Below are 24,029 nucleotides of genomic sequence, written 5' to 3'. Positions count from 1 at the left end.
CGTGGACTTGGCTCAAGCCTGTCTTGGAAGCCAGCATGGGCACCACCCTCCAGGAGCTCCTAACCGCTGGGGAAACTTGGCCTTGTTGGCTCACGCTGCCGGGGGAGGAGGGAGGAAGGAGGCAGTCGGGCGGGGTTGGAGGCATCTGACTCAGGAGGTGCAGACACCAGGCAAGAAGGGTGACTAACGGCCCTCGAAGAAATGTGCCAGAATCCCTGGGGCAATTGCTGGGGAAGAGCCCCCAGGACAATCACAGAGCAAGGGCGGCCCTCAGAGAAGGCACAGCTCTATGTTCAACAGGGGCCCGGCGTGGGTGGACTTGTCTCCTAACACGTCCATGTTCTGAGCCCTGTGAACGCAGCCTTCTTCGGAAATGGGGTCTCTGCCAACGTGATTACGGTGAGGTCATCCTGGAGTAGGGTGGGCCCTAAATCCAACGACTGGTATCTTTATAAGAAGGGAAGGGACATGTGGCAACAAAGGCAGAGATCAGGGTGATGCGGCCACAAGCCAAGGAACGCTGGAGCCTCCGGGAGCCTAAAGAGGTGACGAAGGACCCTCTCCCAGAGCCTTCAGTGGGGCAGGACCCTGTCGCTACCCTGCACTCAGACGTCTGAGAAGTAGGCTTCTGTTTTAAGCCACCCGGTTTGCAGTAATTTGTTACAGCAGCCTCGGGACCCTAGCCCGGTGCCCGGGAAAGGACATGGCACCGTGGACGCCGTGCCTGCATGTTCACTGTGTTGTGTTGGGATATCTAGGCTTGGTGTCCACACCGAGCACGGGCACACCCAACTGCCTGCCCGGTTCGGTGAGGGGTAAATGGCCCGCTCGGCCACGTGCTTGATTTGGTCGAGACTGCGTCTGCCCTCGTTTACGTACATAGCTCCTACCGGCACCGGTGGCCTGCTCCACTTCACCTGGTACAGAACGCCAGGCACTGGTGCTTTGGCCTAGAGTGCCCGTCGTGGCTGTGGACTATCGCTGCCAGGTGGTGGGATCACGGGGAACATCACCGAGGCTAAGTTCCGGAGCTGGGACAGAGCCCGATCGACCAACGGACACCCTTTGTGGCTACCCGTCACACGTACCCTCCCAGCCCAGGGTCCCAAACGTCTGCCTGTCCCTTCCCCACACTTCCCTGTTCTCACTGCCTCTTGCCCTGGCCCTTTCCTGTGCCCTCCAGGCCCTAACACGCCAGGCACAGTCCAGTCCCTGAGGCTTTGCGCTGGCCATGCCCGCCTCCTAGACGCCGCGTGGCTCGCCTGGCCTCCTTCTGGGCCCAGCTCAGCGTCGCCTCTCCCCTCCTGCCCCCTTAACCCTTCTTCCTTGGGCATGCCTGCTGTCCTGACTGGCTCCCAGCTCGCACACGAGGCCCCGCTATCTGTTGGGCTGCCTGCCTCCTCATTGCCGGGATGACTGCTCCACAAGGGTAGGCTTTACGCAGATTTGGGCCCCACGCAGCCCCGTGCCTAGAACGGGGCCCGGCACGTGGCAGATGTGCACGCGGAATATTTGTAGAAGGAACAGATGATCCGAACAGAGGAGGCAGCAGCGAACACTGGGTACACAGTGTTAAGAAGAAACACACGCCACGGCTGATTCCTTGGTAGTTTCTAAAACGCTTGCATAAGTGATGGCTGCTCCTTATGTTACGTACACAGGAGAAGGAACAGGCTGGCTCTACGTGCTGGCACAGGGCCAAACTGCACAACCCCAATTAATTTCTCGCTGGTGATCTCAGGCATCATCAGGGAGGAAGAGGAACCGAAATGTGTTCAGCAGGCGAAGCCTAGATGTGCTTTCAGTGAATTTGCATGGCAGCAAAGCGGCTGTGTCAGGCCTTCAACTTGGCAGCGGGGGGAGCGGGGGTTGGGGGGGATTAGATAGAGGCCGGAGGCCAACACTTCGGGGTGGGTAGGTCCCCTAGCCCCCTCACCGTGAAGGGAGGGTCTGGGGTTCCCATGGATGGACAGGCCACGGCACAGCCAGATGACATGGTGTTAGTCTGCAGTATGAAGAAATGAGCTCTTATGCCATGAAGGAGCCTTAAATGAATGCTACTAAGTGAAAGAAGCGGCCTGGAAAGGCTACGGCCAATACGCATCCAACTCTACAGCATTCGGGAAAAGGCAGAACTGTCGAGCCGGTGAAAGGATCAGGGGCCGGCAGGGTTGGGGACAGGGACAAAAACACGGTGGCCAGAGGACTTGAGGGCAGTGGAATTCCTCTGTATGCTGGGGTGACGGTGCCCTTGGTGACGCTGTCCGAACCCACAGAATATACAACACCGAGAGTGAACCCCAGGGTAAACCCTGGACCTGAGCTAACAATCGTACGTCACTGGCTCACCTCCTATAACAAATGTACTGTGCTAACGCAAGACGTTAAAAATGGGGAAAGTGGGGGCGTCTGGGTGGTTGGTTAAGCGTCCGACTTCGGCGCACATCATGATCTCATGATTCGTGGGTTCAAGGCCCGCTCTGGGCTCTGTGGTGATAGCTGAGAGCATGAAGCCTGCTTTGGATTCTGTGTCTCCCTCTCCCTCGGCCCCTCCCCCACTCACGCTCTATCTCTCAAAAATAAATAAACATTAGAAAAAATGAGGGGCGCCTGGGTGACTCAGTCAGTTAAGCATCCGACTTTGGCTCAGGTCATGAATTTGCAGTTTGTGGGCTTGAGCCCCACGTCGGGCTCTGTGCTGACAGCTCAGAGCCTGGAGCCTGCTTCAGATTCTGTGTCTCCCTCTCTCTCTGCCCCTCTCCCGACTCATCCTCTGTTTCTGTCTGTCTCTCAAAAGAAACTTAAAAAAAACTTTTCTTAAAAAAAAAAAAAAACTTTTCTTTTTAATTACAAGAAAAAAATAACGGGGAAAGTGTGGAGAGTGCGGGGGTATGTGGGCACTCTTCGTACTGTCTTGCTCAATATTTCCATAAACCCAAATGCTCTAAGAAAAGAACTTACATTATTATATTTAATAAAACTTAATTATTTAGAAACGTTTAATTCTTATACAATCTAATTAGAGATGATAAAGAGCAGAGCCCTGAACTCCAAACCCAGAGGCACAGACCCCCGGAGTCCATGCGTTGTCCCAGCCCTCACCAAGTAACAACAGTTATACTGTATTCTGAGACATGGATGCATCTGGTACCAAAGCCCCAAAAGTGAGGGGTGCTGTGTGGTCAATGCTTCCACCTCTGCACCGAGAGGGCTGGGTCACAATGGTGCATCAGTGGCCTCTGTGGGGTCTGGTCAATGGAGACCCTGGATGGAGGGTGGAAGGCATTTCTTCCTCAGCTGTCTTTATGGTGAGGCCAGGAGGCACTGTCCCCTCACCCCCCAGCCTTACTGACTTCCTTCCGTACCACAGGCTCCACTGCCGAAAACACCCTGTCACCAACTGTTCAGTTTGGACACGCCATCCTTTCCTTTCTGGGTAGAGATCAACAGTGTCTGAATCAGGCCCTTTTCCCCCTACACGCTGATGCTTTGAGATTAAGGGGCCTGGCCACCCCTGAACGCATTGCCCATCCCCTGGGCTAGCGAATTCTTGAGAGCAAAGGACTCACGTGCGAGTGTGCTTTGCCTACACAAACCAATCAGGCCAGGGCCCATGCCCCCATCACTCCTGTCACCAGGGCCGCTTTCCGATGCCCTGATCGCCCCGGGGCCCGGGCAAGCGGCACAGCCCCTACTTCCTGGAACCCCAGAACTCTCCAGCCTGGCTAACCGTAAGCCCGCACCCCCAGGCTCACCCGTTGCTTCCTGGGAAAAGCACAACAGAGACCGTGTCCCCCTCTTCTCTCCTCGCTCCAGCTGCCTCCGTGCGGCCTGCTGAGCGCCCCCTGCCCCCACCCCACTTCTAGGAAATCGTGAGTATGAGCAACGGTCTTCTGGATGGCGGTGGTCCCCATGGCCCCGAGCGGGGGGCCGCCCCCCCGAGGGAGCAAGAGCAAGGCCTCACCTCCAGCACGGGCCCGGCGCCCAGGATGGTCCTCTCGACACCGCTGGCGTAGCCCTTCTGGCTGAGGGCGGTGAGGCAGTGGATCAGGAAGTTGGTGCTCTGCGTCTTGCCCGAGCCGCTCTCGCCCGAGATCACGATGCACTGGTTGACGCGCTTGCGGAGCATGGCGTAGTAGGCCACGTCGGCCAGCGCGAACACGTGCGGCTCCAGCTTGCCCAGCTGCTGGTTCTCGTACATCTTCACGTACTTGGGGTTGTAGATGGGGAGGAACTTGAAGGGGTTGACGGCCACCAGGATGCTGCCCGCGTACGTGTAGATCTTCTGCTGCAGGAAGCGGTGCTTCAGGTTCTTCAGGAGGTTCTGCTCGGTCAGCTCGGGCAGGTTGCACAGGTCGTCAAAGTCCGCCTGCTGCCGCGGCAGGAGGCCGCGCTCCACCAGGCGCCGCGTGGCCGCCGCCTGCGACACCAGCTGCATGTGCACGTACTTGATGGTGCCGTCGGCATTGCGCTCCTGCAGCAGGAAGTAGTAGCCGTCCTCCTGTGGGTGATCATCCTGGGCCCGCCGCGGCCAGAGCAGCACGCGGTGCACGGGCGAGTCGTTGGCGTCCAGCACCCACTCCTCCCCGCCCGTCTCCTTCACCTCCACCAGCACGTAGCACTTGGTGCCGTCCAGCTGGAGGCTGGCGACGGCGTCCTGGATCACGTCGGACGTGGTACTGTCCTTGGTGGCGGTCACACAGCACGAGGCCCGGCTCTCGCTGGTGGCCAGCTGTGGGTAGATGTGCAGGTGGTAGGCCGCCTGCGCCCCATGGCCGGAGCTGCCTGCCTCGTTCACACTCATCCTGAAGCTGGCCTGGCCTCAGCATGCCTCCCAGGCTCGCGGCGCGCGTCCTGGAGCTGGAAGGGAGAGGGTGGTGAGGTCAGAGGGGTAGTGGTGGCGAGGTGGGGGACACAGACACCCAGCCCTCGGCCAACCGTCTCAGATCCGCAGCCGGAATGGAATCCCCTGCCCCCAGCTGGGCTCTCAGAAAGCAAGAGGGGGCACCTGGATGGCTCGGTTGGTTGAATGTCTGACTTTGACTTAGGTCATGATCTCATGGGTTCCTGAGTTCCAGCCCCGCATCTGGCTCGCTGAAGCTGTCAGCGCTAAACCCACTTTGGATCCTCTGTCCCCCCCTCTCTCTACCCCTCTCTCCCTGCTTGCAGTTTCTCAAAAGAAAGAAGGCAAGAAGGATAGAAGAGCCTCCGTCTGTCCTTAAATGTGACCCCTTAAATGTGACAAGGTTTGTGACTCTTTGCAGACTGACATCACCAGATCCCCTCCCCCGCACCTAAGATCAAACATTTCCCCTGGAGTTGGCTCCATCCCAGCCCCTGTTCCTGCCCCCTCCCCAAGTCAGCTTCTTAGACCATCAAGTCCAATAGCCATGACTATCTTAGTTAAGCCCTTCCCGGCCCACATCCTTCCTGGCCTCTCCTCTCTGACAGAACTTCCCCCACCACAGCTCCCCAAGCTCCCCTATGGGCCTTGGTTATGTCCCCAAAACACATGAGGGGCAGCAAGAGGCATGTTGGGTGGGGTGAGGCTTGAACCTGCCCCTGCACTCAGGGATTCTGAAACTCCATAGAGGAGAGCCCCCAAAATCTTGTTTGAGAGAGCTGCTCAGAGTGCATTTGCTTCTAGAACCCACACCCTCATTCTAATCGTGACAGGACCTTCAGCCAGACCTGGACAGATCAGGGGCATCCTGACTGCCAAGGTCTTGAGCAGCACAGAAAGGCAGAGGAAGCACCCAGACAGGAGACTGGGGAGATGTGGCAAGCACAGGCAACGGGGCTCCCCAGACAGGGTCCTCACCCAGACAGGGGGCATGAATGGAAGAACCGGCAACATCCACATAACATCAGGAGGGTAACAGCAGTGTGCCAATGTCCACCTCTTAGTTGTACAAATGCGCCCTGATAATGTCAGATGTTTACGTTTGGGGAAGCTGGGGGAGGAGAAGAGGGGACTCTGGACTGTCTTGGCAACTTTTCCGTAGACCTAAAATAACTCCAACAGAACAAGTTTATTAAAACAAAACCAAACCTCACTTGCTTCTTAAGGCATTGCAGGAAAAGGGGAACATGCGGCCAATGCTGGCAATCGTTCATTTTGAGTCTAGGAGGCAGGCACGCAGTGTGGGTCATGTGTGGGCTCCGTGTGTGCCACGTAAGCACAGCTGAGGATACAAAGATGAACCAGACCTTGGTTCAAGGCCCAGCGCGAGCAGCTGGTAGGCAAACAAATGTGAGTGCGTCAACTACGCAAACGGGAAGTGATTATCCTTGAGAGCCAGAGAAGGCTTTAGGGGAGTGACAACATCTAAGAGGGGTTCTGGAGGATGAAGAGGAGTTCGTGCAACAAGAAGGCAAAAAGAGGGAGAAGGGTATGGAAGACCCACCCCTTGTTTTTGTAAATAAAGTTTTATTGGAATGTAGTCCATTCATTTACATGGTTGCTTCTGTCGTAACAATTGAACTGAACAGCCCTGAAAAAATTAGGGCCTGGAAAGCCAAACATACTTATTTTCCAGTCCTTCACAGGAATAGCTACCTGAAAAAGAAAGAGAAGAAAAGAAAAGAAAGAGTTTGCTGACCTATACCCTAGAAGGAAGCATGACTCAGCACCATGAGCTTGAGGGCCCACTGGAGGCTGAGCTGATTCGGACTCTGGAGAACCAAGTCCTACAGCAGTGTGAGGGGGCAGGGGGAGGCGAGGCTGGACAGAACTTCTACGTTATGACGCTCTTACAATAGTTCACATGGCCAGCTGTAGCGAGTGGCGACAGGTAGGAAGGTCTCGGGTTGGGGGAGATGGGAATATCTATTTCTCTAAACTTTCTCCTACATTAAGTAATTTTGGTGTATTTTCTTCCAGTTTAACAAACGTCACGTACACAGGAACAAAATTTGAATTGTTCTTCATGTGATATGTAGGTACATGTGAACTTTTCTCCAGGTCATAAAACACACCTTTGAAACATTTTTTTTTTTAAATCAGAGAGAGCAAGCGAGCAGGGGAGAGGGTTGTGGGGGGGGGGGGAGAGAGAGAGAGAGAGAGAGAGAGAGAGAGAGAGAGAGAGAGAGAGAACCTTAAGCAGGCTCTACGCTCAGCACAGAGCCTGACAGGACTCGATCCCACAACCCTGGGATCTGGGATCCTGACCGGAGCCAAAATCAAGAGTTGGACGCTCAACCAACTGAGCCACCCAGGCGCCTGAAACCTGATTTTTAATTACGTCACTGTACACGGAGAAATCATGAAGCCTGTGATCCTTCTGTTACCAAAGGGTGTCTGGTTTCTGATTTCTTGGACTCACATCTTTATATACAACTCTGAGCATCTCGCTGGGATTGATTCATTTATGCAGGGGTAGCAGATAAGTGGATACCAACATTGCTAAGGGTCTGCAAACAGCCACCATACACATTGCAGAGAAGTGTATTAGATTACACGGCTCAGCTAGTTTGGACACAGCTTTAGCAACTTCTTTAGAAGTTAATTATACAACTAGCATGTGACCCAACAGTTTCCCTCCTCGGGGTTACTCAAGAGAGATGAAGTGGATTCCCCTATAGGGATTGTACACGAATGTTCTTTGCAGCATCGCTTCTAAGAGCTCCAAACTGGAAATGACTTGAATGTATATCGTCCAGCAAATGAATGAACAGACCAACCGCACGATGAAACGCTACTCAGCCATGAGAAGGGACCAACCACTGTTCCTCACGGCAGCATGGAACAGCACAAAACAGTGTCAGGATCTGCGTGCCGAGTGAAAGAAGACAACAAAAAAAAAAAATAGCGCAGACCCAACAATTCCGCCCCTAGGTACAGACCTGAAGGAACTGAAAATTGGTGTTCAAAGAAATGCTTGTACACGAGTATTCACAACAGCCACAAGGTGGAAACCACCCAAGTGTCCATCAGCCAATGAGTGCACAGAACGTGGTCCACCCGCACAGCTGAATACGACTCAGCCACAAGAAGGGGAGAAGCCCCGATACCCGCTACACTAGGTATGAGCCTTGAAAACACCATGCTGAAAGAAGCCAGACACAAAAGGCCACACAGTGTATGATCCCATTTAAACGAAACATCCAGAGCAGGCAAATCCATGGAGACAGAGAGCAAATCAGTGGTTGCGGGGGCCGGAGGCAGACAGGTGGAGGGACTAGAAGTGACTGCTAACTCGGACAGGCTTTCCTTTTAGGGGATAGAATTGATTGGCAGCTAGAGAGAGGTGAAAGTTGTACAACAGAGACAATATACCAAACACTGCTGAATCGTACACTTCAAAATGGTGAATTCCACGTTATGTGAATTTCACCTCCACGGCGTTTTTTTTTTTAAGATTATTTATTTATCTTCAATCTCTACAGCCAACATGGGGCTCGAACTCACAACCCCAAGGTCAAGAGTTGCACACTCTTCTAAGCCATCTGGGCACCTTCAACTTCAATAAAGCTTTAGAAAGAGTATATACGGTATGATTCTGTGTATAATGCAGACTATAGAGACAGAGAGTTGATCGGTGGCTGCTTGGAGGAGGGGCAGGTTGGGACGACAAAGGAGCCCAGGGAGACTTTTTAGGGGATGAATGTGTTTACTATCTTGTTCGTGGTGGTGGGCTCATGAGTGTTTATATGTGTCACAACTCCCCAGATTGCACGTTTTAAAAAGTGTGGTTTACAGTATATCAACTACAGTTAATAAAGCTCATTTTAAAATATACATATTATTATTTAAGTTTACTTATTTATTTGGAGAGAGTGAGCAGAGGAGGGGCAGAGAGAGAGGGAGAGAGAGAGAATCCCAAGCAGGCTCCACGCTGTCAGGTTGGAGCCCAGCTTGGGGCTCAAACGCAACAAACCGTGAGATCATGGCCTGAGCCAAAACCAAGAGTCGGGCGCTTAACCAACTGAGCCACCAATAAAGCTCTTTCTAAAAATGACGTGGATTACAAAAGACCCCAGTCCCCTAGGACAGTGTCTTTTCCAAACTTCTAGCTTTCCTTTCAAAACGTCCAACCTGTGAGCGCAGTCGCTGAGTTCCTCGGGATGCCACCATGGAGGAATGGTAGGGGACCTGGGTCAGGTGTTCAGAGGTGCCGCTGCCCACCTGGCCGTCCCCTTCATAACGAGGACTCATCACTGGACACTCACGGGCAGCACCGTGCAGCTGCGGAACGTGGAGAGTTTACACGCTTCCCAGCCGGGTGAGAAACACAGGAGCCCAAATCGGAGATCTACACCTTAATCACAGCCACGCGGATGCACATGCATGCTCATGAGCACACAGCCTGGGGAAGAGGCAGACTCACGTGGACACATCCGCACTCACATATACACACACCAAAGCACGTGTGCAAACAGACGTCCCTGCATGCAGTTTCATATGAGCACTCCTGCACCTGTGCATGCGCATACAGAACACAGGCACTTGTGCATGCACAAAACGCTCACACACACACACACACACACACGGACACGTGCACGCACACATGCACAGAGTCAGGACATCGGGCACCGCTGGCTCATCATGTGACTTGCACTTGTGATGTGCACCACAGCTTCCGGAGGGGAGATGCCGGCTCACAGCCTCAGGGCTCTGGGCTGTCCCACGTCCAAGTGCAGGGATGTGGGTGGTGGAAAGGTCACGCGCTACGCCCAGAGACACTGACCCGGCTGTGAAGGCAACAGAGCCCACAGACAGCATCTTGCTCTTGCTCCTGAGCCCACCCCCTCCACCGACCTGCTCTGGTGAGGTTCTGGTCAAAACCAGAGTGGGCTAAGGACCACGTGGCCAGCTGCCCTCTGTGCCACCCCACGTCCTCCAGAGCCAATTGTTGGGTGACTTCAGAGCTCCACAAGGGATGTTTGCAGCCCTGGGCCCCCTGGTGTGGGGAGCAGAAGACAGCCACATACATGCTCAGGGCCGTGCGGGCAGTCACAGGACCAGCTGATGTGGGCTCCACCCCTCCAGGCCAGGAGGAAGGAGATAAGACTCACTCAGGGTAACTACTGACCAACACCAGGGCTTCGAGGAGGGGGGTCACCAAAGAGCATCTGGGGGCCTTTGCAGGAGTCCCCACAGGGCCCACCTGCCCAACGCAGGTCCACCACGTCCACGTCCTGGGACATTCCTCTTCCTCAGGACCTGTCTTGGGGCCCTCCCTGTCCAGCCTGGCCTCCCCTGGCCCTCTTCCCCCCAGAGCCCACACTCTCCTTTCCCCCATGTCCCCGGTCATCTGGGGGAGGACCCTCCCATCGAAACGGCTCACGTGCCTTAAAATCAAAGACACTAACAAGACCCTTCTCCAGCTTAGGGAAAAGCCTGGTTCCCTCCTTGCTTCCACATGACTTAGAGCCAGCCCTTCCTACTCCCACCTGTCCCTCTATCTACCCCCCCACTACATACACCATAAAAACTACTGTGCCTCCCCCCAAAGATGCCACCAGGTTCCCACCAGTCACATCTGCTGGCCACTGGCCTTTCCTGGCTCTGCCCACTTGCTCTGCAGCCCCAGGCATCACTTGCACCTGCTCTTATGCAGGGGACCCCGCTCCCCCGCCCCTGCCCAGGCTCTGCCCCCAGTCCACTCTGGTGCATGTTCCTCAAGGCCACACACCAACCCAGCCCACCACAGCCACCTCTTCTGGGCCCCAAACACCCAGAAGGCTTATTCCCTGCTCCCCCACCCCCACCCCCCACCCCCCACATCCTCCCTGACCACATCCTGACTGCTGTCACCGTGTCCCCAGAACTGTCCTCTTCTCACCAGCCAATCAGGAGGGACTCCCTGGAAAGCACTGGTCTAGATGCGTGTGTCCCATAGCAGAGCCCCTCATGACATCCCATGGCTAGCCCTCAGAGCCCCTGGCCATCAGGCCTGATTCAGCACAGCCACCCCCTGGTCTCTACATTGACTCCCCAGAAACACTCCAGCCACTGCCTACCCAACAGGGACCCTGCAGGGCTTCTCTGGGCGGACCAGGGGGACATTGACCAAAACCCCTGACCCCCAGCAGGAAGCCTAGTTCTCCTGGCCTGGGCTGTTTCCTACAATACACCAAGCCCACCTTCACCACAGCCTGGAGGGCCGGCCATCACCCACCCACTCCCGGGCACCCTGCCCCCACTTTCCCTCATCTGTACCTCAGAAGAGAGGCTTGCCCCACCCCAGGGAGCTGTTCTTGTCCCCTCAGGTCAGAAGGCCCCTTGAGCCCCTCCACCAGCTCTAGGGCACCTCTGCTCTCAGTGCAAAATCTCCGGGTGCACCGTGTCCCCGGCAGCAGAAGCACAGACCCAGAGTCCTCTTGTTCTTCCACACGTCGTGTCATTTCCCCTAAAACACCGTGCCAATCGGATCCCCTCTGCATTCTCCTTCGAAGGCCCCCGATCCCATCCATTCTGCCAAAGCGACTTCCCGAAAGCCTGGCCCAGGCGAGCGGGCTGCCTGGCGTAGTATGAGAATGCCTGCCTCACATTTCCTCGTTGGCACCAAGGGTTAATATTCTTCTCAACCCACAGGCATCAGTGGGCACAAAAGAGCATCTTGTCATTTACATTCCTTCGACTCTCAGACGGGACTTTAAAAAAAAAGTATGTGTAGTGAGCAACTATTTTCTGTTTCTGTTAAGTTGTTCACGTCCTTTGTCCGTTCCCCCCCGCCCCCGACGCTCCTGCTCATTGCTTTGGAACGGCTCTTTGTATAGGAAGGGCACTGATGGTTTGTCAGGGTCAAGGTCAATTTGCTTTCACTTCTGGTGTTTTGGGGATACGGATACTGTATTTTCCAGGCAGTCAGGTCCGTGGGTCATTTCTTCCATGGCTGTTGCCTCGTCCTCTCCCCCAGGGCTGATTAACATGGGATTGTTCGTTTTGTCTGTATCCCTCTCCTTCCCTGGGTTTATTCTTTACATTTAAGCTCTTCTCATCCAGCTGGAACTTATTTGGGCGGTGCAGGAGTGTCCTAGGGCCGCTGTGATAAAGCACTACAAATGAGGTGGCTTCACACAACAGACCTGTATTGTCTCACATTTCTGGATGAGTCCAAAATCAAGGTGTTGGCAGGCGGGGCTGGCTCTTCAGGCAGCTCTGAGGGAGGATCCTTCCCAGGCTTTCCCCAGCTTCTAGCAGTTTCTGGCAACTCTTCACGTTCCTTGGCTTGTACATGCGTCACTCTGATCGCTTTATCCATTATCACGTGGTCCTTTTCTGTCTCTGTGTCATCTCTTCTTCTAGAGACGCCAGTTACTGGATTCAGGATGAGTTCATCCTGAGACCTTTAACTTATTAATAATATCTGCAAAGACCTTATTTCCCATCACGGTCACGTTCTGAGAGGTCCTGGGTGGATATGAACTTGGGGGCAGGGGGGACACCAGTCAACCCGGTACAGTGTGGGAGGTAAAGTGGAGATACAGATGATCTCTTACATTATGGAATCCTCTCCTCGGCTCAGAGAGTGTCTTTAGTTTGTTAAACACAGTATGTTAAGTTGTTTTACGTGCGTGGGTCTGCTTCCGGGCTGTCGATGCCTGCGTGGCACCGGGCTGTTTTGATTACCACAGCTTCAAGGGACATTCTTAAATGATGACATCTCTCTTGGAGGGGGTAGGCCATTTTCTCTGGCTTCTGAGTGTACCTTCCTCACTGAGTCTTAATGGAACCCCAGATCTGGAAGTTGGTCGCACTGTGGCTTGAAGGTCCTGGTCACAAGTGGATATGAAACCTGTGCCCCAAGAATCCCCAGCCTGTACCCAGAATGAAAGGAAGTAGGTCTGGGGCTGAGGAACGGGGGATGGCTTGGCCAAGTGGCGACCGCAGCCTGCTGCTGTGTCGGGGGCGGCAGGTCCTGAAAACCCGCGTGTTCTCCTAACTCTGAGCTGTAACGCCGTTCTCCCCTCCTGGTGATGCTCCCCCAAGCTGTCACACGTGTGAGAAGGGGAAGCGAGACCCATCCCCACACTGATCCGCTCTGTCTACCCAGGCCTTCCCGGGAGGGATGTGCCCTCATCACCAGACAGAGATCAAGCTGCCAGATGAGAAGACTGCCCCTGGAAGACCCAAAAGGCAGAAACGAAATGCCCATCAAGGCATAAGCGGAGAAACAAAATGTGGTCTATTGACCTGCTGAAGTATTACTCAGCCGTAAAAAGGAAGGAGCGCTGTCACGGGCTACAATGTGGGTGGCCCTTAAAAACGTCGTGCTTGGTGGAAGAAGCCAGACGCAAAAGGCCACAGGTTTTAAGATTCCATCGACGTGAAATGTATGGAACAGGCAAACCCATAGAGACGGCAGGAGGCAGAGCGGCGGTTGCCAGGGGCCGAGGGAGGGATGCTCCCTTCTGGGGGAGATGGAAATGTTCCACGGCCAGACAGAGGTGGGGGTCGTGCAACATGTGAGTCCGCTCAATGTGACTAAGGCTAATCCTTATGTTATGTGCACTTTACCACAGTTAAGAGAAATTCCTGCTGAAAACCCCAAGCCGTGGAAAATTAAAGGGCTTTGCAAACACCATGCAGAGTATACTTTCTGCACTGTGAAAAGACATGAACCTCCATTCCAGGCCTTTCATGTTCTTGGAGAAAGGTGCAGGCAAAGGGGGCGGGGGCAAACAACCAAAACATAGGCCCTGGTTGGTGGGGGGAGGTGGGGAGTGGGACAAATGTGAATGAGCCGCTCTCGAGGCCTGGCCAAAGCCCTGGGCTTGAAAAATGCAAAGGTTCTGCCTATCAGCTCAGCAAATAATTTGGAATGTACTGGAAAATAAGGCAGACGGGGCCTCCAGAAAGTGTAGTGCAGCTACTTCGCTTATATAAGGCCATAATTTGCAGCCACATGTTTATCGGATGAAATCACTCTCCGGCTAAAAGGAGAAGGCCAGCAATTACAACGGGATCGTTTAGGAAACGCCACTTAACAACTCTGGGCCCTTCCATTTTCCAGCGCTCGCTTCCTGGAGCCTGTGGAGGCTTTTTAAGAAGGGACGTTTACGGGAAATTACCTTCAACCTGGACCTGCCGAAAACCAGGCACAAACTAAGCAGTCTTCTCACGTGTGGGCAGCTCAGAGCTGGAGGACGGCTTAAGGTTTACATGGGGGTGATGCGGCCACAAGCCGAGGAACGCTGGGAAGCCCCCAGACACTGGAAGAGGCAAGGAAGGATCCCCGACCCCTTCCGGATCCTTTGAGGGGAATAAGTCCCCACTGATGCCTGGATTCTGGACTCCAGAATGTCAAGAGAATGAATTTCTTAAAATTTTTTTAAAAGTTTATTTATATTTGAGAGAGACAGAGACAGAGAGTGAGCGGGGGAGGGTCAGAGACAGAGAGACACAGAATCTGAAGCAGGCTCCAAGCTCCAAGCTGTCAGCACAGAGCCTGATGCAAGGCTCGAACTCACAATCCATGAGATCATGGCCTGAGCCGAAGTCGGATGCTTAACTGACTGATCCACTCATGGGCCTCATTAAATTTTTAAAAAATGTTTACACATTTTTCAGACACAGAGCACAAGTAGGGGAAGGGCAGAGAGTTGGGAGACAGAATCTGAAGCAGGCTCCAAGCTCTGAGCTGTCAGCACAGAGCCCGACGTGGGACTCGAACCCGTGAACTGTGAGATCATGACCGGAGCCAAAGTCAGATGCTTAACTGACTGAGCCAGTGAGATGCCCCAAGAGAATAAATTTCTTTTTTTAAAGCCTTTGGGTTTATGGTACCAGTTTATGGCAGCCCCAGGACATGAGTCCATGTGCCTGGGGCAGAAGATACCAGATGCTCTGAGCAAGGCTCTGACCTGGAAGGTCCACTTCCGCCTTCTCTGAATACTCCCGAGAAGCCCATCCCAAACACTCTTGCATGACTGTCCCTTTCTCCTCTAAGTCCTCTGCTCCAGACCTTCCAGTCTGGCCCAACCGGTCCGAGGCCAGAGAAAGGCCCTCCCTCAGGCATATACAGGGGCAGCATGTTCCATTCGTCAGCTGCCCTCGGGGCTGAGAGGCTGGACTCTCTCCCTGGGGCCTGGGACCACCTCTCCTACCCCCTCTGAAAAAGGACAGGCTGCCTTCTGTCAATGTCCCGCTGGCCAACAAATGGTTCTCCAGACGTGGCTCTATGGAGGTGAAGGAGGCAAGGGGATCTGGCCTTCAGGGAGGCTGAGGACAGACCAACCTAGCAGCAAAGAAGAATTTCCAACAGCGACAGCTCTCGGGAAAGGAAACGTTCAGTGTGGTATCACACCAGCAGCTCCCAGTCGAGGGCAATTCTGCGCTGCCCCAGCGGACACGTGCCTCCGGTCGGAGGCTGGCGACATTTTGGTTGTCGCCACTGGGGGAGTGGGGAGGCACTACTGGTATCTGGTGGATGGAGGCCAGGGACGCCGCTTGACACCATACAGGATACAGGATGGCCCCCGCCATGAAGAATGATCCGGCCCCTGATGTCAGCAGCGCCGCCATGGGGACAGAGACTGACCGGGGCAGGGTGGTCATCCTGGATGAACCAGGGGGCAGAGAAGCACTCATCAGAGACGGTCACTGACGCCCGTGTGGTGGGAGGGGGCAGATGGACGGAGCTCCTGGGGAGGGCCGCCTAGGCGAGGGCGGTGAGCGCCAAGGGCAGGGGCTGCTGGGACTGGCCTCAGAACAAGGGGACCAGTGTGGCCAGCGGGGCCGAGGCTGGAGGGGGAAGGGCTGGGGTCAGGAAGGTCAGATCCTGCAGGGCCTTGCGGACGTGGGACGGATGCAGTTTCAATTTTCATGCACGTCTGACGGGGGGAACCTGGCTGGTTGGACGTGGTGAGAACCAGGAGAGTGACATCTGGAAGGGGTCAGCGAGGCTATGTGTGGCAGGTGGACTGGGGGGGGTGAACATGTGTGGGGGGTGCTGTTGGTCCACGGCTCCAGCAGGTGTCTGGGGCAAGGAGGGAGGGGACTGCTGGTGGCTGTGGTCAGGCCACAGCCTGACACAGGACGGTTCCGGTTACAGGGGGAAGGAAGGCAGGCTTTCAAGGTCCTGGTGGGGGGACCCACGCTTCAGGTCCTTCCCTGGTGACCAGTAGGCTCCCTAAATGAAGACTCGGAAGTCCAAGGAAGAGGGTCTAATGGGCCGAAGAGACCCCTTTGGGAACCCCTCTCCAAATCACACAGTCCACCCTCCGCCAGGCCCAGGCAGAACCACACAAAAGCAACAACACACAAAAGCCCTGCCTGACACCTTGGCCGAGAGGCCCCTGGAAAGCGGGGAGCCCCACCCTGCCCCGCTCTGCTCTAAAGGCAGTCTGGTTCCTCACGGAGCCCAGGCAGGGTTCGAGGAGCTCACAAGGGACTCGGGGGGCCCACTCTTCGGCCTAAGTGCCCAGTGTGGGTCAGCCACCACTGGGCCCGTGGGAACCCCCCCCCCCCCACCTTGGGGACAAGTCCTGGTGGAGCCCCCTGTCACAGATCCCCAGGATACTTCTCCCCGCTGGTGGCCCCACTGGTGGCCCAAGGAGCCCTAGAACCTGGAACAAAGCTCCTTACTGAGCTCCCCGCAGACTCAGACTAGCTGCTGTCACCTTAACATCCATGTCGCCTCCTGCTGAGAGCCCTGCTTGGTTCTGGTTTCTTCCATGACACCCCCTTGGCCTCAGATCCTCCCAGCAGCCCACTGGCCCACTGGTTTTAACTTCAAAATGGTGTTCTGGTCTGATAAGACTCTTCCTTTGAACATGACTTTACTGGGGTAGAATCCACGTACTGCTCGGCGGGTTCACACCTCTGGGGCGCCTGGGGCAGCAGGTCATGCCTGTCATCACCACTATGCCCGCTTCAGAACATTCCCACCTCAGGAAGAGACTGCGGCCCCTTTTGTCACCACTTTGTCCTGCCAACAAGACCCTCAACAGCCTTCATCACAGATCACCAACCACACTCCGTCCCCGGCCCCACGCTTGTGGCTGCAGTGTGGGGTGCTTGGCCTCCAGAGTCGCCTCCTCTCATGCACCTGTGACCCTGTACCTCATGGCCTTCATCTGAGCAAGGGCTCCTCCCAGCCACAAAGCCCACCCCCTGGCCCAGTTTCTGTGGTAATGATCTTGGTTACACTGCTGGACGCAGTGAGGTCTCCCAGCGTTCTGCCTTGTCAGCATCTTTGGTGACATCCACTGCTGGTTCCCCTCCCAGCCTATGTGCACATCACCACAGAGGCAGGGGTAAAGGTATCCCCATGGGCCAGTCGCGGGTTTGACACACAGTGTCTCAGCCAGCTCTTCTTGTCCTAGAGCGGGGCATTCCTTCAGACCCTTGGTCTCTCCCAGGCCAACTGTGGCCACAGGGGACATCTGGCACTGACTGGAGATGGACGTCTGTGATTGTTCCCACTATGGGAAGGGGGAGCTACTGGCATCGAGTGGGTAGAGACCACGGCTACCGCTCAGGACCCTACCAGGCACAGAACTGTCCCCACCACAGAGAATGACCCGACTCCAGATGTCAGCAGTGCTGAGGTCAAGAAACACTGTGTTAATTATTTGGGAGAAAATATTGATGTAAGTCCCTAACTCATATCCACGCCAGAATAAATTCCTGGTGAGTCAGATGGTACAGACCAGAGTGATTCCTCCCAGGGATCACTTTTTGCTGAATGGTTTTCAGATCTTGCAGAAACTTCTTTTATCCAATTATCTATGGCAGTGACTGGTCCCAAAGTCATTTTTGTTCATAAACAGAGTTGCTTCTGGATCCCCCTCCCATGCCCATGGCCACACTGAGGCCAGCTGCCTCCTAGCGTCTGCTAGTTACCTCCTCTCTCCCCACCTGGTGCATTTACATGTATGCCGCATCCTAGGGTCTCAATTAATTAACCTAAGCATACTTTTTTTTTTTTGAGACAGAGATAGAGAGCAAGCCGGGGAGGGGCAGAGAGAGAAGGCTTCAATCCCAAGATGTGGGCCTCGAACTCAGGAACTGTGAGATCACGACTTGAGGCAAAATCAAGAGTGGATGCTGAACCGACTGGGCCACCCAGGCGCCCCAAGTAACATAATCATAGAACATGAAGTCTCCTGGATTCCATAGAACCCCTAAACCACTGGTTCTCAATCTGGGGTTGACTTTTCTCTGAGGGGACACTCGACAGCATGTGGAAACATTTTAGCGTATCACCACTCGGTGCTGGGAAGTTGCTACAGGCATCTAGTGGGTGGACAGGCCAGGGATGCGGTTCAACACGCGTGGGACAGTCCCCACCACAGAGAATGACCCAGCTCGGGTGTCACCAAGGCCAAGGCTTAGAAACTGTGCTTTAAACATGAAAAGCAAAGTTCACACACTTTGGGATGTCCCCAGGGCCTCCCAGGCCCAGGAGACATCAGCAAAACCCCAAGCCCAAGTTAACCTGACTGCACAATGTTTAGAACGAGGGAGCGAGAGTGAGCCGGCCTCGCCGGAGGACCACACCATCTGCGGTAGAGACACCTGCCCCAGCTAGTTCAGGTTCCTTTCCCTACCTGACACCCCGTCCCTTAGATTCCCTTGTCTTCATCTCGGCTCCTTCCTAACCCAGCAGGCAGACTCCTGGGGGACCACCTAGGGGCGACACAGGCTTCCTGAAGGCCTCCGGGCTGGGCTCATTCTTGCACTTTCTTTGAGCCACCTGTTCGCCCACTAGCTTCTGAGAAACAGCACCACTATGTGACAGGTGAGGACCCCAGGAATCTTCCAAAGTTGTGGCTGGAGACCCTGCTCCAGGAAACGAGAGCCCCAGGTACCTCCCAGAAACCTGAGAAGCAACATCTCAAATGTCACCCTCTGTCCCACCCATCCTAGGATAGGATGGAGATGTGGAGAGAGGGACCTGGGAAAAGCCCCAAGCAGGCCTGTCGCTGACGCACTGCTCTGACTTCACTTGCAAGGAAGCGGTGGATTCAGCCTCTGAGGGAGATGACCTCTGCCAGGGCTTGCCAGGGGGGCTCTTGTGTGTCCCTCCTCCTCCAACAACAAGCCCTGAACGGGTCATGAGCTCTCCATGGGCACAACGTCCGACACCTGCACACCGGGGAGAGAGGCGAGGGCCGCTCTGTTCTCACAGTACCCCTGAGAGCTAGCTCTGCACCTGCCTCGTTAACGCTTTTCGCTGAATGATTTTCAGATCTTCCAGAAACGTCTTTTGTCCAATCAGCTATGGCAGCGGCTGGTCCCAAAGTCATTTTGGTTCATGAACAGAGTCGCTTTTAGATCCCACCCCCCTTCCCCATGACCATGGCAACACCGAGGCCGGAGACCGCCATATGCCCCTAATCACAAACCTTCGCCAGCCCCCAGGTGGGGGCACACAGTCTACCAGGCCTGGCTCTCTACACACCCCTCGTAAAGTCCCGAGAGATCCGCTCTTCCCGAGCCGGGTCCTTGTCTGTCTACAGTCACCCCAAATGTAAGGACACGTGTGAGATCTGGAAGATTCCTAACAGATTGCTTCCAAACTTGATGTGGCCAACTTGGCCACCTCCCTTAAAATGTTTATTTAAATGAGCGAGACTCAACAAGATGAAGTCTATAAGTATGACTGTTTATCCAAAATTGCTTCACTAAATAAAGATGCAATTTGTCCCTTACCTGGTGTTATGCTATGAAGTGGATCCCAACCTGCCCCCCCGTGCCCCGATTCATTATGTTGGAGGCCTACTCCCCAGAGCTCCAGAATGTGACTGCATTTGGAGATGGAGTCTTTAAAGAGGGGGTTAAGTTAAAATGAAGTCAGTAGGGTAGGCCTGATCCAACAGGACTCCTGTCCTGACAAGAGGAGATTAGGACACAGGCATAGAAGGAAGAAACCAGCTGTGCCCACACCTTGATCTTGGACTTCTGGGCTCCAGATCTGTGAGTGAGACAATGCATTTCTGTTGCTGGAGCGGCCCGGGCTGTGATTCTTTGTCACGGCAACTCTGAGACATTTGCACACCCAGCAGTGACAGAAATGAAATGCCTGGAGCTGGGTCCCCTGTCGCACACGCAACCCCGCCAAGGCAGGGCACAGCCAGGGTATAAATGAGTGAGTCAGACCTGGACAGCTTATTCATCGCTCCGACTAACCCACAGGCCGAACTCTTGAATCACTACTTTATTTATCATCAGCCACGGGCTCGGAAGGTCTCAGTGAGGAAGTGAGTAGAACCCAAACTCATCGGCTGCGTCTCTGAGACATGCCTAATCTCCGAGGCCCTTTCTGGGCCAAACTGCAAAGGGGTAGAGTGACAGGCCCGTCGGGGACCCGGTGGTGCTCAGACAGAGCCCTTTGTTCTGCTATTCTGTCCGTCCCGGATGAGGGCAGAGAGAAGGGCCTGCCTTGCTCCGCGGGGAGGCCGAGCAGGGGCTGCCTGGCACAGTTGCCTGGGGTTGCTGGCCACACAAAGGGCTGGTGGATGGGGACGGGTGGGGGAGGGCAATGTTCAGAAGGGGTCGGGCGGCCCCAGAACGTGCTGTTTCCTCCCGTGGAGTTAAAGCAGCAATGTCACGGTTGGGGAACAAGCAGAGAAGGACGCGCAGACAGCGAAAGTTAGACGGTCTGGCGGCTGGGACCAAGAGGGCGAATAGGAGAAGATAACGCAGCTTTAAGAGCCACACTGATCTGGGGCCACCTCTAAAGGAGCTCTTGAGAAGAGAATCTAATACCTCTAATCTCGGAAGAAAAGCAACAGTTCGTTCCGAGACGAGGGACGGTTCCTGCAGAAATCCAGGTCAGTCGTTAAGACAAAGACAAAGACAATGGCATCGACTGTTCCAGTGAGCGAAGATGGCCCTGATTCTTATTCCTCCTCTGCCGTCCATTCTTGGGGCACGCTGCCTAACTCCCCCTCAGTCCTGTCTCAACTGTGCCTCCTTTCTATCAGGACTCTAGATTAAGAACTGACCAGATGGCAGAATTCAGCTGCTGGCCTCTCTTCCCCATGCCTGCCCTTGGCCGCAGTTCCCTGGGAGCTGACCAGACACCAAAGACTCACTGAGGCAAAGGTAGGCCTGGGGCGATAACCAGATTTCACCCCAGGGCAGAGGTTCTTGCGCCCCAAGAAACACACAGCTACATCTGGAGACACTGTTTGGTGGTCACCAGGTATTATGGGCACCTAGTGGGTGGAGACCAAGGATGCCGCTCGATACCCTGTACTGCATGCAGCGGTTTCCACAGCAGAAAATAACCCAGCCTCAAATGTCGACGGTGCCACAGCTGAGAAACTATGCTCTAGCAATGTGGTCTTTGCCAACTGGGAGGTTTCTAATGATCCTTCCTGTTTCTGGAAAGCCCAGGGAGCCATCTCTGAAGTTGGCACTTGCCTGAGTCTCAGTTTCCACACTGAGAAAAGAGGAATCAGGACCGCCTGCGGCTGGTTGGCAGAATAAAAGAGATGGGTATAAAAGCGTCTGCCACAGAAGATGCTCAATGAAGGGCGGAGTGGTGCAGGGATCAGTTCACGCAATTCCTTTTTCCTGGCTTGATTTAACACTTCTATATCCTTCAAGGCCTGGCTTGGACCCCGTCATCTCTTCCAAGGAAACCTGTCAGAACTCCCCCAAGCCCCAAAGCTTGCACTGCTTATCTCTGGTCCTGTCTTCACAACTTCCTGCGCTGCCTCTGTTGCTGCACTGACCACGTACTCTGAATTTCATTATTCCTGTGAAAGGGAGAACACTGTCCGTTCTCCAGGGCACGAGGGCTCATCTCTGTCCCTGGGGCCTAGCCCTCCAGTGCTGGAAGGATCAGCCCTGGCTTAACTGAACTCTGAGCCCACCCAAGACACAACTTTGGGGGGAGACAAGGAGAGTGAATTGGCAAGTTAACAAGCCCCTGCTGGGGACAGAAAACAGATCACACAGCCTCACAGAAAGGTGACATTCCCAAGTCTCCACCCTCTTCTCAGAGCCAGAGGCCTGGAACTGAGAGAGGGTCTCACTCAGGGATTTCGAACCAGAGAGATGCGGCTGAAGCTTGGGGAACAGGTGTAATGTGCAAAAGCAAAGGTGGAATTTGTGGAATTTTCCATGGGGAAGATAAAGGAGCAGTAAAAAAAGATCGTCTTTTGGATACAAACTATACAATGGAAAGCTGAACAAAAGTGGGATCACTGAAGTGCGGATTTGCCAGTCAGGGGCTGCGTCAAACACGAGGGGGCTGTATGCCAGACACTCGAAGATGATCGAATCTTGGGTTGGCTTTTAAGGTTGAGAAATGCCGATCAAGGCCAATCCATTCATTTTGCAGGTGAAGGAACAGACAAAGAGGCTTGACCGAGGTCAGGACCCCAAACACAGGACCCTCCATGAAAGCCTGCCTGGCTGAGCTCCAGGGAGACAACGGCCAGGGCCATGAAGATTCCAGTGCTGTTCACTGTGCAGGCATCCTGGCCAGGGCAAACCCATGACTTTGGGCTCTAATAATGTGTCCTGGGGCAAGCAAGGCCAAAAGCTACCTTCCACAAGAGGCAGAACATTCTGGAAGTAAAGGGAGTAGTTCTCTCTCTGTGGTTCTCTTTACGTTCAATTTATCTATTCAGATTAATTTCCCGAATGAGCTATAAACCCAGGCTCCCCAGCCCTTCTGGGAGATCCCAGACGAGGACCCCCATGGTTGGGAAAGAAGAGAAATTAATGCTGATGAAATCGTGCAGTGCATGGCCCGGGCCCATCCGTGGATGAAACAACTTCCCAGTTAGGATGCGCAAGAGATGCCCCCCGCAACTGCTCCTGGATGCCTTAAGAGACTCCAAGATCAGAATACACCTCAGAAAGGTAGGAGCTGGGACCCTCCAACTGCAAGGACACAATGTTCCCACCAGCTCCCACCTCCGACAAAGAGGTGTGAGAGAGGCTTTCCCTTGAAGACCCCTAGCCTCCAGGGCGCCCAGGAGAGAAGGGAGAGAGAGGAGAGCATGTGGGCTGGCGCTGTGGCTGCTCTGCCTCTCCCCGGCTGAGCTCACAGCTGCCGGGGGACAGATTTCCTGTATGTCGTTTTACCCATTTAAGTCCAAGGATGCAACTCCGAGGAGGTGGTGACAGCTTAGCACACAAGGGTGTGTGCACACCCATTCCCTCCCCTCCAAACCCAGTTCCGGGCCCCAAACGAGGTCTGGAGTCTCCATCTTTGCTCCCTGGGACCCCAGGGCTCCAGCCAGCCCTTTCTTAGGAAAACCAGCACTGTGGTTTTCAGAATACCAGATCACCAGCCTGGAGGGCACTGGGACTCGCCCTGGTTACCCAGAGGTTGGGGGTGATGTCTGGAAATAGATGAATCCGGAAAGAAAAGGGACCCCCAATTATATGGGCTGCACCCCAATGTCCGTATCAGGCCACTCATGTCCTTTCATCCCCATCCCTCCCAAAATGACCCTCAGTTCTTGCCACAGCTTTTCTCCCCTCTCCCATCCTCCATTTCCCCCCTTCCCCATTCCGCCGGCCACCACAGCAGTGGGTTCAGACCTCCAGAAATTGAGCATCCACTGAATCCCAGGCGCCTCCCTCCCCCAGGAACCATTCCCTACCTCGTCCACCGAGGGCGGACGGCCGGCCCAGCTGTCCTGTACCTTCTCCCCCAATCGCATCTCAGTTGTCCCCCCACCGGCCTTGCCCCACGTCCCCAGCCTGGGCCTCTCAACCCCGCCTCCTTGCGTCTCCCCCTCCTAGCCCAGTTTCCTGCGACCCCCCAACTACCACTAAAGCCACGTCCTCTTCAGAGAGGCTGCTCAAAGCCACAAGACCTGCTCCCTCCCCATCCGTAAACTCCCTCACCAAGCCCTTCCCACCAACTTTCTCCTCAACCATCCCGCTCCCGCCCCGTCTCCAGCAACAACCCCTTCACGACCCCCAAGCTCGTTCCCGCTCCCTCGACCCCTGCCTTCGCGCCTCCTCTCATTAACCCTCAGCTCCGTGCTCTCCAAGGCAGCCCGCCACTGCGAGCCTAGAGATCGAGCCCCCAACCCGCGGCCGCCGCTACTCACCTGGGCCTCGGCCGCCGCGCGCCGCCGGTCCCGGGCCGGGTCCCCGCCCG

The 24,029-nt window shown here is 54.9% G+C and overlaps 1 protein-coding gene across 8 annotated transcripts in view; it reads right to left on the bottom strand.

Annotated features, from left to right (window-relative positions):
* The window catches only part of MYO9B (myosin IXB), an 89,435-nt gene extending 65,406 nt beyond the window's left edge, over positions 1-24,029 (bottom strand). For 7 of the 8 annotated variants that reach the window (XM_029916771.1, XM_029916775.1, XM_029916774.1 and 4 more), the window contains exons 1-2: positions 23,980-24,029; positions 3,965-4,860 (exon numbers count right to left, since the gene is read on the bottom strand). In XM_029916771.1, the coding sequence (XP_029772631.1) occupies positions 3,965-4,804 (840 nt within the window). In that variant the 5' untranslated portion in view covers positions 4,805-4,860; positions 23,980-24,029. Of the gene's footprint in view, positions 1-3,964; positions 4,861-5,821; positions 5,983-23,979 lie in introns of those variants that run through there. The other variant, XM_029916772.1, reaches the window with a different exon arrangement.

This window comes from Suricata suricatta, chromosome 12, assembly GCF_006229205.1.
Source record: "Suricata suricatta isolate VVHF042 chromosome 12, meerkat_22Aug2017_6uvM2_HiC, whole genome shotgun sequence".
Lineage (NCBI taxonomy): Eukaryota > Metazoa > Chordata > Mammalia > Carnivora > Herpestidae > Suricata > Suricata suricatta.
Note: the sequence above shows the minus strand (reverse complement) of the source record. Positions and strands in the feature narration are given on the sequence as shown.